The following is a 15,650-nucleotide window of genomic DNA, read 5'->3' as shown; positions in this document are numbered from 1 at the left end:
GTGTGAGTCCAAGTGTGTTATATTATCTATCACAGTCTCTTTTCCTTCTTTTTTAAAGTGGTGCTAATGGCAAAACCTATGAGTACCTAGGAAGGTGAAGTGTCCCCAGTGGTGCTGCATTATACAGAAAAAAGCTCAGTAGGTTTAGTCTTACACTTCCTAACCTCTTAACACCAAGGTCCCAAGGTTTTTGTATCTTCAGGGCTTCCCGGAGTTTTTCACATTTGGACCACTCATTTGTTATTATCCATGCATTCTCTTGAGTCATAGAAATGCCTCTGTATCAATCAAGCAAGTCATTTGAGGATGGGCTCCAATGTAGCTCTTCCTGTTTACTCCAAATTAAGGTGCAGGGTAATCCAGCTCAGGTGATGTTAATATTAAAATTAAATCCTAGTAGAGCTTACTGTAGCTACATCCTGGCTTTTCTCCAAGGATTGGAGAAAATAAGTTACACTGCCACTAAGTCAAAAGAACAGGCTGGGAGGCAAGCACCAGTGTGCAAGGCTGGGAGAGACCTGCTGGGGGAATTGTGAAATGCTATTTGTGGTACACAGGAGCCCCAAATCTGCTTGCCCACTCACTGTATGGTTGGTTTTCTTATCCTCTAGACACTATCAGCTTGTCTTAGTGTAGCTGTTATCCCCATCTGCTGAGAAGCAGATGTCTGAGCTCACAGGGAGCATCATCACTCAAAATAGGAACTACACTTCCCAGCTTCCTTTGCTACGCAAGAAGTAAGTTCCTGCCAACAGTGTCCTCTGGCATTCCCTAAAAGTGTTCTTTAAGGGATGCAGTCCTAACTCTTTGTTTTCACCATTTCATCCTTTCTTCCCACTGGCATGTAGATGCTGTATGTGTAGCATGCATTGAGTTCCTCCAGAGAGACAGGCTTTGATGCAGATATTTGGAAGAAAACTATTTTCTGAATGATCTCAGGAAAAGATATTAGGAGAGTAGTTAAGAAGACATGGAAGAGAACTCAGTAGGTCCAGGGTGGTGAATGAGTGAGTTGTGGCAGACCCATGCATGCATGCTTCAGGGTGCTTTGGGATGCTGCAGGCCTAGATGGCAGAGTTGGCTCATGTGTGAAAGAAGGATCTGGGGTACTTACATATCAACTACCATCTGCTCTTAGTTGAGGGCTGCTCCAGAAGAGACTGCCTCCCTGGAGTTTCCAGACCGCTGTTTGTAGGCTGTATTTCCTGCCAGTGTTGAGCATGGAAAAGAACATCAAATACATAGAGTGAGCGTGTTAGGGATGGCAAGTGCAAAGTGTGGGCACAGGCAAGGATGGTTACAGATGGAGAGTTTGTGCATGACAGTAATAATAATAATAATAATAATAATAACAACAATAACAATAATAATAATAAAAGATGTTCTCCCTGCTGACTGGGTGACAGCTCATAGCCTTCACAGCTTATCTTTTAAGCCTTTGTGTCAAAGGGGAAAGTTTGTCTTGTTCCATCCATTGTCACATTTTCTAGTGCCCATTTCCAAACCTCATCCTAAACGGCCCATCAATTATAACAATAAACATGGTGATAGAGTTACAGGGCACATCTTACCCACATGCCCTTTGAATTGCTGACTTGTCCATTATCCACTTACCCCACCACACAATGGTAGGCTAAGCAGTGAGTAAGCTAGTTCACAAACTGTATGTCATGACCCCTACAGGGTTTACATACCTGATATTTACATTATGATTCATAAGAGTAGCAAAATTGCAGTTATTAGGTAGTGATGGAATAATTTGATGGTCGGGAGTCACCACACCACGGGGGACTGCATCCAAAGACCGCAGCGTTATTAAGACTGAGAGCCGCTGGTCTAGTAACTAGTCAGGTGTCTGCATGGAAAGCTCTTAGCAACATACGGATTGAGTGAGCGGCTGAGAGAAAGACAGAAGGGTACATGAGAAAAGGCCAAGATTCCCAGGACTGCGGTCTTGATATGTTTGATTGGAGTTCCTCCGCTTTTATCTTTTCTATTACTTAAAAAAGGAAATTAGGGGGTAATCATGGGCCGCAGTGCAGTTGTGCAGAGGGCAACTCTCAGGAGTCTGTTCTTGCTTTCTATCTTATTTCTGCTGCTTCCTGAGTATTCCAGGCTAGCTAGCCCATGAGCTTTCTGGAGCTGCTCCTGCCTCTGTCTCCCATCTGCTCATAGGAATGGTAAAATTACAGGTGCATGCCACCACCTCCGGCTTTTACATGGGTTCCAGGGATCAAACTCAGGCTCACAGGATTGCAAAGTAAGTGAAACCCCACCCCCTACTTTGAGACAGGGTCTTTCCATGGGACCTATGTTGGCCTTAGACCGGTAGTCTGCCTGCTTCATGGCTACCATCATTCCTGACTGCTTATAGCTCCTAACCTACCTATAACTGTAATACTGAACTGCTAGATAGGAAATGACTGAAAGAGGCCAATATAATATTGGAGGACCAGACCCTTGGCAAAGAGAAATGTGGGTGGGATGCAGCAGTGAATTAAACTGAGGCACTGACATAGAGGCTTGTCCCTAGGGACAGGGGTCAGCATTTCACCTACAGTTCCTGGCAAAGCAAGGCTACCCCCATAGAGTAGGGTTCCTTGGTAGATTGTCCCCCAGCCTTTTCTCAAGCCCTGCTGTACTCCTCTCCTGCTATTCAACTTTAAGATATCCTTAAAGTACCCTTGGCCCCAAGAAAGAGGTATTCCCCTGGGGACTGTTTAAATAGAAGCTAATGTGAAGTCGCCTGGATGGTGTGAGGGCCAGGTTACAACACTGGGCTAGGAGCCTACAGAACATAGGCAACGCACAGAGTCCTAAGGGGGTGATAAATGTCATCTGTAGCTTTACAGCCTCCAGAATGAGTTTGCAGCACAGAATTGACAATTGTCTTTTTTTTTCTTCCTTAGTGCAAGTTTTTTATCACTGATAGTTGGTCTCCAGGAAACCCATACAAATTCAGTTTTAAGCAATTTTCTTTACTATCAACACTTACAATGAATTTCCCACTAGGAAACATCACAATGGCTCTGTAAATAAATGAGTATGCAAATTAAATGTGCCTCCTGGGTGGGCATCATTCTATCTCCTATGTGCTGAGTTTGACCACAGGTTGCCCAATGGCATCTGGAGTCCTGGGGAACTGCTAATGAGAGAATATCATTCATGCATTTGTTCAATAGGCAGCTGTTGGAGTGGTTAATACGTTTTAGGCACTGGATAGTGGAAGCTAAAACCGTATGAATAATAACACATGGTATGGTATAGTTTGCTGTGCGTGGGGATAAAAAGGCTGAATTATAAGTGTCCTTTTAGAATGTGCTTATAGGGGAAGGAATAAGCAGCTTCACCCAAACCATCAGTTCAACGCTCTGCTTTCCCCATCACTCTTTAGGCACCCCATGCTCTCTCTCACATGTAGGGCCCTTTCTACATCGCTTCACTACTCTTCTTGGAAAAAAACCTTGCTCCTATTTAAAGGCTGTGGCAGACTATGTTGGAAGCCATCTAGAAGTTGTTCTCCTTTGCTCTGTGTCAACATCACATGACTACGAAGCCCAGGTGATAAAGTCCAGTTCACACAGACATGGTGTCTAATTTCCATTGTCTAGGGAGCTTACTTCCAGTGTGGGAATAGAACACTGTAGTGGTAGGAAAGGTGATTCTGTGCAAAACCATATTATCATGGAAGGCTTTGAACCAAGCCTTTTGCTTTATTAACAAATAAAAGGCATGAATTTGCAAGGGAGGGGTGAGGGAGATACAGGAGAGGTTAGAGGGAAAGGGTGATGATATATTTAATTAAAAATGATAACAAAATCTAGAAGTAGCCAATTTTAGAATAGCTACAGTGGCTGAGAAGTGTTGACACTCTCTGGGGCTCTTCCTGTTTCCACTTTGGCTTCCTCTGGCATCTTAGTATGTTGCCTTATGGTTCTTGGATGGTGGCCTTTGGTCTAAATAACACATTCTCCTGTAACTGCCTATGGCATAAGACAGTGGCAAGTTTCCACAATGTTCCTCAATTATTTTTAGAATTTAGACATCAACTATGGAGTCTTACTGGCAAAAAATAAAAAATAATAATAATAAAAATAAAAGTAATCAAATGCTTTTGGGAGGAGCCAGGGCAAGAGTGTCACTAAGAATATGACCAAAAAGAAAGCAAAGCACAAAAAGGAAAGGGAAGACTACTCACCTGTTAGGAGTGGAGAAAGCTAAGGAGGAAGGAGATTTTGTAGGCGATCTGGAAGTCAGTTTAAAATATGCATTGACTGTGTGTGCATAGCTTCAAAAGGCAAGAGGATGGCAGAATCACATTGGGTCTCAGTCCACTGGATGCATAAGGACATTGCAGCATTTCTGTTATGAGGAGAGCAGAGTGCAGAGGAAGGCAGCGGTGAGGCTATGCAGGCAGGAGGAGGGTGAGGACTGGGGACTCTAAGGTACTATGACCACACCTTGCCCAGTTCTGTCGGCCTTGCAAAAGCTCCCTGGTATCTTTTAGAGCACAGCCTGCCCTCACACTACATCACTCCAGCTTGAACTCTTTCCCCTGTGTCTTCTCAGCTCAGGGTCAGGAAGGGCAAATAAATGTATTCAGCTGGGGCCAATAGACACTTGCTGCAAGGCTCTGCCTAATGAAATTCTCTCTGAAGCAATGTAGCCTGTGAAAAATCAGCAAATCCTCTCTGCTCTCTTAAATCACACAGCAGCCCTACAGAGAAAAGAAGCTTGCCTTTGGCTGGCTTCACTGTTTCTCCGGAGTCTGCTAGGATTTCTTAAGCTGGAGGCAGAAGTGGGGATAGTTGGCTGTGGTCTGGTGTGGACACATGTCACTTGTGTGTCCTTTAGCAGTTTCGCTGCAGGTGTCCCTGCTTCAGACCCATCGGAGCAAAGATTTGTTCAGCCAAGAGCTCAGGTCTTTTCCCCAAGGAATCTCTGCACAGCTAATATATATCAGTACCTTTCTGGATGCTGGATATTCCACAGGGAAGGAGTCCTTGTTGACAGTCAATATGACAGTAATCGCCATTTGGAATGTTAATTGATCTGATGGGAGGTTCTCTTCCCTGTGCTGTCTTCTCATGGTGGGTGTGTCTATCAACTAATCTACACACGGTATTCTCAGCAGAATAAAAAAACCACACACAGAAGCTGACACACCCTGCTGTACAAAGTGAAAATAGTCCTTCCAAAGGTCTTATCCATCTGGGCTTTTCATTTCTTCCACACTCTATTGGTCAAAGAAAGCCTTGAAACTGCCCAGAGTCGAAGGATGAATGAATACCAGGAGAGCGATCAGATACATTGTGGAAGAGCCAGTGGAACCAGAAATACTGTGGCCACCATGCTGAAAAATAGAGCAAACACAGAACATGGAAACAGTGAGCCTCTACCCAGAAAGGGTTATCTGTAGGAGCTACTGTAAAGGAGCACAAAACATGGGATGATTCTCCCAGTTGTATCACTGCTGTTTCTGGAGTACTATGTTGCTTCTAACAAAATAATCCTCCTAATCTTTTTCATCCCAAAAGACTGAGCTTTGAGTTGTTTAGAGTTTGACATCTGAAATTCAAGACACGCCCATATTGACTGTGAATGTGCTCTGTGATCATGATTCAGTGTTTTTCTGTGTCCGAGCCTGAGCCTCCAGTTGGTAACAGAGAGACTATTTCCACACCATTAAAAAGTGGACAGATGTTGGCAACTTAAAAATAAGATAATGAATGTTCATTATCAGAGTGAGATCTTGTCAGTTTGCCTTGCCTGCCTTAAATGTGGCTTTATTCTCTCTTGAGAGAAATAGGAACAGAACATCTGTTTCAGGAAAGCTGGGTGACACTTGCTAATTGGGATTGTCCCCAACCTCACTGATGAGAACTCACAGGAGTAAGTGATAGCATCTGACCTAGTCTCTTCTCTCCCCACCCCACGCCCGCCACTTCTGCCTCTTAAAGATCAAAATGCATATATATTCACATACAGCAGGATGGTGACCCTGTCTGGTCTCTAGGAGGGTTTACTAGTCTTCCATCTGTGTGTGGTTGGAGGAAAGAAGAGAACAGGCTCAATTCTCAAGAGCTGACCTGGTGGTATATCTGTAGCAACCATAGCCATGAGCAAAAGTGGTGAGTTTGATTGCTAGTGTTTGTCATGTGTAATTTACTTGATCTGTTTGGAAGTCAGGGAAGAGTTGAGTGGCATGGAAAAGAGCAAGGAATGAGGGTGCCAAAAGTGCCCATGAGAACATTATTATGCCTGTGGTTTTGGTAGCCACCGCAGCTTTGCTTTCTAAGTAGTGTTCTTTCCACCTCTGTGTATGCTGTCTCATAGTCCTCTCATTCTTTCATTCATTCTTTGTCTACACAGTCATCAAGCATTTATTTTTCACGAAGTGTTTTAAGACAAAATGCTTATAAAAATGGACATGATGTGTTTCCTATCCACAAGAAACATTATTATTATTTATTATTATTATTATTTGTTTTTTAAGACAGAGTTTCTCTGTGTAGCCTTAGGACTCACTTTGGAGACTTGGCTGGCCTTGAACTCACAGAGATGTGTCTGTCTCTGCCTATCTGAGCCCTGGGATTACAGGCGTGGGCCACCACGGCTGGCTTACAAGAAGTAATTATTACGATAGTAACTACAAAGAGTGCATTACATCCTAGGGGAACCTTCAGTGTGTTGTGTAAATGGCTTTCTTCAGTCCAGCTCACCCTAATTTAAGCAGTTCAGCAATGTCTCTGAAATGTCAAACATCTTGGTGATACATACATACATACATCTTATTTTAAGAGACTAAATTATGTAACTTGTCCTTGTTCGCAGAGAAGGTAAAATGAAAGAGGTACATACACACACTCACACACAAAAAATAGCTTTCCTGAACCTGAAAAGTCATGCCATTAACCTTTTTGTTTGGCAGTGACTGCCCTTCAATTATTCATGCTCATTTGCTTTGAAACTGAAGAACAAGTGTGCAAGTTATGAGGACACTGTTGAAATTTAGAAAATAAAGCTCAGAGTTTGCAAGGTTATTGGTCAGTAATTCTCATTTAAGCCTCATGTGATTGTAGAATGAGATTACAAAAGAGAAATGCAGACAAAAAGATTTCAAAATGCTAGTAGAAATGCTAGTACAAGTAGCCCTGGTAGACACTCCAGAATCAATAAGGTACAAAACTGTGGATCTCAGTACTAAAGGTTCAGGGAAAAAGAAAGATTTCCCACATCAGGGTCCTAATGGAACCTATTGGAATTGAGAAATGATGAGATCCATCAAGGAAAATATGAATGCAGTCACAAAAATAGGAGATGGAAGAAGGGAGAGAACCAGATAGACAGACCCTGGAGAATGAAATACAAGGGTAGAGTCCATAACTGGCTGTGAAACACCTAGTTTTGTGATCAGGAGGCATTGCTATTCTTGAATTTGTTTTTCTTAGCATCTCGTCCGTGGTGCAGGCAGGACTGTAGTTCCTATGTCCTATTGTTTTATTGGGGTAACTCATGCAGGACAGCTGCAATGATAAAAAAACTGAAAGAATCAGTGTTGTCCACCAGTAAAAGGTTCTTGTTCATACAAAGTGATGAACATTTTCCATGTTCAGAATGCTCTTATTTTAGCCCATAATTTGGCTGTGATGTTTTGTCCCCCTTAGCATTTCCATCTAGTTTTAAAAGCATGTGATATGTATGATGGAACACTGCAGCCTGGAGTGACACACCCTATCCTGCTCCGTGCAGAATATGATACACAGAGAAGCAAACCAGGGAGGCGGGAAGATGGTTTTGGTGGGCACAGACTCTCTTCCGTAGTCTCAATGCTGTTGTGATTTAATGAGTCAACACTTGCAAGCTGAGTACCCTGTGCCCTGTGAGACGTCTGTAGATCCTGTTACCACAAGTCCAGCCACTCCTTCTGTGGTTACTACCGCAAATGTTTGTTATGCTGAAATGAGTAAAATGTCAGGGCTAATTTCTGAGCTGGCAAGAGCAGCAGGGGAGGAAGAAATCAAAACCAGTCTAGCAAATGGTAGTATATACTTACCAGACAAAATACTTGCCTGCTTGAACTCACATAATTGTTGTCTTCAACATTGTAAGTAGAGGACTGTAGCAGCTTGAGTCTTGAATTTTCTTACTTGGCTCATAAACCAACACCTGCTTGTGCAAAGATGAGCCATGGTGGCCCTTCCCCTGCTCCAATCTAGATCTCAACACTCCCGATGGCTGCATGCCCAAGGCTGTGCTGCCCCCTATCCCTGCTCTTTTCCAGCTTTTAGGCTTCCCGCAGGCTTCCCGCATCCTTTTACTGTGTCTGGAGTTGACTCTCCAAAGCTTTGTCTTATGCACAGTTTTGGCAAGTATGGGCTTCAAACGTTTGGACTAGTCCCTTCAAATTATGACAAAAAGGGAACCTCAGCCTTTTCCTGGTGCAGCCACTAGACCTCCAATATTGCCTTCTGAATTCCTAGCCATAGGTTTCTTTTTCCTCCCTCCCTCCTTCCTTCCTTCCTTCCCTCCCTCCCTTCTTTCAGTTAAAGCCAGGGACTTACTGATGTTAGCCAAGCTCTGTACCACTGGACAATATCCCCAGTCCCAGAGACACTTTTAATTTCCTTTCTGGGATGTAACTTTCCAGTTCTTGCCAGGTGAAATATCCTCAGTAATTTTGACAAAATTTTACATACTTCCACAGGGATTTCATGAGCGTTCTCTCCTCGAAACCATCAAAGAATTAAGCGCTGTAAGGCTGGAGGTAAACATCCCTCCATTTCAGCTCTGCACGCCTGTCCTTTACAGTCCTGCAGGCATTTCAGCAGATTCAGGACAGCCTGTGGGATATCACCTAGTCCTTCACAGGAGGGCATGGGTGGAAGAGCTGACTTGGTGCTTGGGGTAGGCAGGACTTAATGGGTGCCTCTGAAAATGGAGCTATGCACCCATATCCAACGTAAAGAATAGCTTAAAAATAAGTTCCAATTCCTCTTTTTTATTTTATTTTTTGAGATCACAATATAATTACATCATTTCCCATCTCCCTCTCCTCCCTGCAAATTCTCTTACAAGAATATATGCACCATTCCTTGTACCTACTATAGATCAAAGATTTGTTTCACCTTGCTCACAATAACCTCATAATGTTGGTCTTGAAACTTTTGGGATTTTTCTACCTTCCTCCCTCCCTCCCTCCCTCCCTCCCTCCCTCCCTCCCTCCCTCCCTCCCTCCCTCCCTCCCTTCCTTCCTTCCTTCTTTTTTCTTTTCCTTCTTTCTTTGCTTCCTTCCTTCTTTTTTCTTTTTCTTTCTTTCTTTCTTTTCCTTCTTTCCTTCTTTCCTTCTTTCCTCCCTTCCTTCCTTCTCTCTCTCTCTCTTTCTCTCTCTCTCTTTCCTTCTTTCCTGCCTTCCTTCCTTCCTTCTTTCTCTCTCTTTCTCCTTCCTTCCTTCCTTCCTTCCTTCCTTCCTTCCTTCCTTCCTTCTTTGCAGAGGAGGCTTAGGAGGCCTATTGAACACTTTCTCAGTAGGTAGGGCTGGATTTTGCTCTCAAATAGGATGATCCCAGGGCCTGTTCTGCTGTCTCTACAAGTTCTGCCACCCAGTAAAGGGCAATGAATAAGCGTTGTATGTCCATTATATTCATTTCCAGTTATCGCCCAGAGGTAGACATTTATCCATTAGTTCAGTCATAGTGTATACAGCAGTTTGTTTTCTATAATTTCAATTTACTGTTTACCTTATAAGCATGGTTTTATGTTAATCATCTTGGTAATGATATATTATGATTACACGATTTCTCTATACATACGTAAGTAATGTGCATATATTTAAGGAAGTATATACTTAAGTAATAAATTACCTCTCCGATTTCTCAGCCACTTATTCATTTTATTTAACTGATTCAACAAATATTTACTAAGAGCCTAACCTAACCTGTGTTGGGTGATATAGCTACTTACTGGATGTATATAAAAAGAGTAGGCATTGTCTGTTCTAAAAACATGAATAGATTCATAGAAGATATAAGAGACAGAAGAAGGTATGGAGCTCAAGTTAATTTAATGTTGTGTCTCTACTTTGAAAAATGTTTGAGTGCCTTGCTATTATTCTAAATATGTTATATGGATACTCCATATACTCCATATAACACATTAATATCCCAGTTAATTTTCATATAAGACCTGGTTGTTATACATACATCAAAGATAAGGAAATCATGGCCTTGGAAGTTCAAAGCATGCCTAAGATCACTTAGCTAGGCTATGACTATAACCTACAAAGCTATACTATTATAGGCTGAGCATTGTGAACTTGCACTGTTCCTGGCCCTAACTGTTTAATGATACCCCAGTTCTTTCCAGCTGACGACTGCTGAGAGCCAGCATGGACGTGGGCAGCAGTATACCTATTTTCTAGTTCATGGCAGGGACAAGTGATATGGCTATTTCCCTACCCAATATCAGGGTTAGTCTCAGTCCGTGGAAGTTTTCATCTTGTCTTCCTCACTGTACACCATGACTTGAGGTGACCTGAAGTGCCTCCCAACTCGGTCTTTTTGGAGAGCGTGGGCTTTTACGAGTCATCAGCCTATACTGGTTAGCTTCTGACTGGAGTGAACAAGAAGGTGAGCGTCTGCACCTTGCAGTGAAATGACAAGAGTGGGTGGAAATGAGCCTCCCTGTTGCAGCTCCATGAAGCCGGAAATAAAATCTTGTAATACATGGTGCCACTTCTAACTGTGTGGAAGATGGCGGTGCTGGCATTGGGGATGGGAGAGTGGAGGAGCTGAGGAAAGTTTTGTAGAAAAAAAAAATCACCAGGGCTCCAGTTCAGAGACAAAGTCTGGGCAGATGCTAGAGGCAGAAAAATGTCTCCCATCACATTAATGGGCCCATTCTGAGTGCTCCTCAGCAACTCCTGAGTACTCTCAGGGATAGGTACCCAGACTTGCAGCATCACCATCAGCATCAGCCCTTGAGAATGTGTTAGAAACAGAGCTTCATGGGTTACATTCCAGTCTATAGTCTCAGAAACTCTCGGGGTGGCTGAAGCCTCAGAGTTAGTAGAGTGACTGGGACATGGACTCAAGTGTGGAAACCATCACCCTAGAGCGAGATATGAGTTTAATAATTCTCATTTCAAAAGAAGTTTGAAATATTTTGACTTTTATTTTTAAATCACGTGATGCTCTTTATCAAAATCAGAAATTACTAAACACACACACACACACAAAAATGCCCATAGATTTTATCTTTTAGGTTCCTTGTTTTTTTTTTTTTTTTTCTTTTTTTTTTTTTTTGTAGATATTACCTATGCAAATCAGAACAAAGACTTGGATAACTTGCCTTGGTTTTGATGGATCAACCTGAGAATCCTCTCCTGGGCTTAGATGACAAGAAGGAAGAAGATACGTTGGAGGCATCTAACCCAGACCTCTAAGGAGGCTGAGGGTGGAGTCAGGGTCTCAGAGCCTCTGAGTCTGCTCTGAGATTGAGAGAGGAGTCAGACTTGCCTAAATGCAAAGGCCTTAACAGTTATAATCTGCCTGTGAGCTGTTACCCTCTTTATCACTCATTAGATTGGATAAGATTTATGTCAGCTCAGAAATCATCCCAGTGATCAAAATATGTGAAGGGCTGTCATGGGAAAGAGGGATTAATCTCTCAGTCATTACAGGAGGAGTGGGAGGCTCTTCGGGGAAAGGCAGGCAGAGAGCTAGATGCTGTGCAGGAAAAAGCCCTTGCAGTCAGAACAGGGAACAGGAAGGTTGCCCAGGAAGGAGAAAACCCACAGCCTGAGACCTGCTGTTCTTCATGAAAGGTTGCTGACAGGAAGCATGTTAGCAGTTGTGGCTTTCAAATGTGATTTTTGTGACTAGTGAAATGCCCATGCTTTAAATGGCCATGAATGGTGACTGCCTCCTCTGGTAAGACAATATTCCCTTTCCAATGTACTCTTGTTTCTCTGACATTGATATTGAATTAAAGGTACCAATGATCATTTTATTTGTAATTTTTAAAATTCTTCTACCCAACCTCTTTCCCTGCTGATACTAGTAAGTACCATAAAAGAATGTCAGTGTGGGTTCTAGATCCAAGATTGCCTGGGTTCAGGGTGTGCCTCTGTGTGACATTGGGTCAGTTTCTTGGTTCATACACATTGCAGTTTATTTCTTCCTTTTATTTTATTTTTTACATTTATTTATTTGTGTGTACATACGTACAAATGTATATATATGTGGATTAAACTCAAGTCAGGATTTGCTTCAAGGACCCTTACCTGCTGAACTATATTGTTGGCCACATTGCATTTTTTTGGTAACTTTTACAATCCATAAAACAGACTTTCTAAAATCTGTACACCTAAAAAAACTAATCAAGAGGGAGGACTCTAGCTAAAATGCTCAATCCCCATCCCTAAAGGCAAAGAGGATGGACATCAGAAGAAGAAGAAAACAGGAAACAAGTTAGGACTCTGTCACAGAGGCCTCTGAAAGGCTCTGCCCTACAGACTATCAAAGCAGATGCTGAGACTTATGGCCAACTGTGGGGCAGAGTACATGGAATCTTATGAAAGAAGAGGTAAATAGTAAGATCCGGAGAGGAGAGGAACTCCACAAGGAGAGCAACAGAACCAGAAAATTTGAACACAGGGGTCTTCCCAGAGACTCATACTCCAACCAAGTACCATGCGCAGAGATAACCAAAACCCCTGCACAGACATAGCCCATGGCAGTTCAGTGTCCAAATGGGTTCCATAGTAATGGGAAGAGGGACTGCCTCTGACATAAATTGATTGGCCTGCTCTTTGATCACCTCCCCCTGAGCGGGGAGCAGCCTTACCAGGCTACAGAAGATGACAGTGCAGCCACTCCTGATGAGATCTGATAGACTAAGATCAGAAGGAAGGAGAGGAGGACCTCCCCTATCAGTGGACTTGGGGAGGGGCATGCATGAAGAAGGGAAAGGGAAGGTGGAGTTGGGAGGGAAGAAGGGAGGGGCTTATGGGGGGATACAAAGTGAATAAAGTGTAATTAATAAAAGTTATAAAAAATCAGACTTTCTATAAGGGACTTAATAGGTTAATACAATAAGAGTGTCTACATCAATGGCTGATAGTCAGCATCAATGGAGGTTCTCATTCTTGACGCAGCTGATAATTATTTCTACTGCTGTTCATTTTGTTTTTGTACAATACACCTGTCTCAGAATTTGAGCCGTGACATCTGCTTCAGTGCCCCTCAGTACTTCTTTCTGCCCCCATGCTGTAGCCCTGAAGTCGTTAAAGCACAGCCTAGAGCAGTTTCTGTCTGCAATAGACATTTTATTCCTTAAGACTGGGAATTTTCTGTGACACTCAAATATAGGAGATTCATGCTTAATTAATTCACGAATAATCCTATTATGCTTGGCAGGTAGAGACCCTGGCTATCTACCTATCTACCTGTATAGAACTCACAAGAAGAGTGAGGTCACTGTAGTCAGCATGTGTGTGTGCGTGTGTGCGTGTGTGCGTGTGTGTGTGTGTGTGTGTGTGTGTAAAAGTGTTTTGCAAAGCAGCCAGTGCCCACTCCACTACAGTGATTACGAGCTCCAGTTTTGCAGTTAATTCATTTCACTTTCTGCTCCTAAGCCTTCTAGATATGGCCAGAGGGATGTCCCTCGGCCTCTTTCTGTGTTAGTTTCCTCAGTGATGACTTCATTGGCTCGTGTCCAGTGTTGAATGAGGCGCACATGGCTGACTTGCTACAGATGTTGCTTTTTGTGTTCCTTCTCTGCCTTTTCGAAGAGAAAATGAAGGGCTTGCCATCACGTGAACTCGAACCTGAGCTCACGCCCTAAGAAGGAGCAGATGGTCCTCATTTCCCATCGCGCAGGAGCCTGGGAAAATGAGCCTGATGTTCAATGTGAGGTCTGGTGTGGTCCAGCGCTTTGACTTCAGAAACCTGTGTCAGGCCACAGAGCCTGTTCCCAACCCCAAATAAGCGTGCTGCCTTGATGCCTAAGTGCAGTGTCAGGCTCAGCCAATAAGTGAGAGCTAAAATTACAGGAGGGGAAATAACTGGGCAGTGCCCTTGCTTCCTTCCATCAGGAGGCTGGGATACATTGTCCTCAATGTTTGCCCATGGTGCTTCCCCCAGCCGTTCCTCAAAAAGGTGTTAGCAGTAGGAGAGGCAGAGATGTGGACCTAAACACTGGAAGAGTCAGGCCACTTTGCCGCTCCAGTCCTAAGTTTCTACCTTGTGAAACGGAAATGGAGCATCAAACTCTTGCGGGAATTAAGGGTGAACTTCAGAGGTGCCCATCAAAGTGAGATTGTTTTCCCTTTCCTCTCTTGTCATTTTAAAGTTATGGAGGATTTTGACCCCAGGATAATAATCCTAAACTCAGAATTTATTCCTTCACATATATTTCTGTTCATTTGCTAATTCATTCTTTTCACAAGGGTGCCCTTCTTAGGGCACTCTTTTTACAAGCACCTTGTCTGCAGTGGTCCTCCTTGAGGACCTAGCGATCCAAAATAAGTTATATCAAACTGTTTACCTCAACACTTTAGACCCTTTCCAGAGAGAAAGAAAATAGTTACCTCTAACATAACATGACAAGATGATGTATCTAATGGAAGTTGCATGCAGCTTACAGCTAGTGCATAATGGCATCATTTCTCAATTTATGCGATCTGTTTTCTACTTTCTGTTTAGCTCCTGCCTGCCCAAACATTGCCTTCAGCAAGGCATAGACATCTCTACACACGCTGATTTTTAGTGAAATGTAGTGTGGGACTGAGGGTAAAATTGGGTGAGGTTAATCGTGAACTCACCATGTTTCTTGGCTCCCTAAGGGCTGAACAACAGAACTCTTCAGTGAGTGAAGGGAGAAGAGTTGGTGGTTTATGGACTTACACATCCATTCATCTACCTACTCACCTATCCACTCGTCATCTGCATGCTACCCATTCGTGTACACATCCATCCATCCATCCATCCATCCATCCATCCATCCATCCATCCATCCACTCACCCATTCAGCCAGCTAACCAGCCAGCTCTCTACCACCCTCTCCTTTTCATTATAGCACTGGTAGACAAGAATGAAGATTCTGGAGTCTGGCACCTCGGTTTCTTGCTAGCTACATGATTGGTAAGATCATGTTCCTTTTTGGCCTTGGTTCTTGATTCTTCTTCTACAAAAACACATAGTAAAAGCGATTTTATTGGTTATCAATTACTGTGCCCAAAATCACCCCAAAACTTGGTGGCTTGAAAGAACATTTATCACCTTACTATTTCCTTGGGCCCAAAAGACCCTGACAGAACTTTCCTCTGATTCCAAGTCTTTTGTAAGGCTGAAAATCACAATATTGACCTGTGAAACTCTCCTGAGGCTCAATACAGGGTCTCTCAAGATCACTTATTAGGATTCTGTCAGGGTTTAACCCTAAGGGTTATAGAACTGAGGGTCTCAGTTACTCCAGAGTTGATAACTAGAGACTTCTTTTGGTTTCTTTCCATATGGTCCTCTGCATAGAGTTGCTCACACATCGTCTTGATTGATTGATATGACCCATAGGACAGAGAGTGAGCATCATGGATCAGCAAGACTGAAGACGCAATGTTTTGCAGCCTTAGCTTTGTGACTTCTATTAAT

The 15,650-nt window shown here is 43.0% G+C and overlaps 1 protein-coding gene across 5 annotated transcripts in view; it reads left to right on the top strand.

Annotated features, from left to right (window-relative positions):
• The window catches only part of Hs3st4 (heparan sulfate-glucosamine 3-sulfotransferase 4), a 426,554-nt gene that overhangs the window by 263,555 nt on the left and 147,349 nt on the right, over positions 1–15,650 (top strand). Inside the window, exon 2 of one of the 5 annotated variants that reach the window (XM_060366884.1) lies at positions 15,079–15,140. The exons of the other annotated variants lie outside the window; for them this stretch is intronic. Within the exon in view, the coding sequence (XP_060222867.1) occupies positions 15,079–15,097 (19 nt within the window). The 3' untranslated portion in view covers positions 15,098–15,140. Of the gene's footprint in view, positions 1–15,078; positions 15,141–15,650 lie in introns of those variants that run through there. 5 annotated transcript variants of the gene reach the window in all.

The sequence above is a fragment of the Meriones unguiculatus genome, chromosome 14 (assembly GCF_030254825.1).
Source record: "Meriones unguiculatus strain TT.TT164.6M chromosome 14, Bangor_MerUng_6.1, whole genome shotgun sequence".
In the NCBI taxonomy this organism is placed as follows: domain Eukaryota; kingdom Metazoa; phylum Chordata; class Mammalia; order Rodentia; family Muridae; genus Meriones; species Meriones unguiculatus.
The sequence above is the reverse complement of the archived record's forward strand: the minus strand, read 5'-3'. Positions and strand labels throughout refer to the sequence as shown.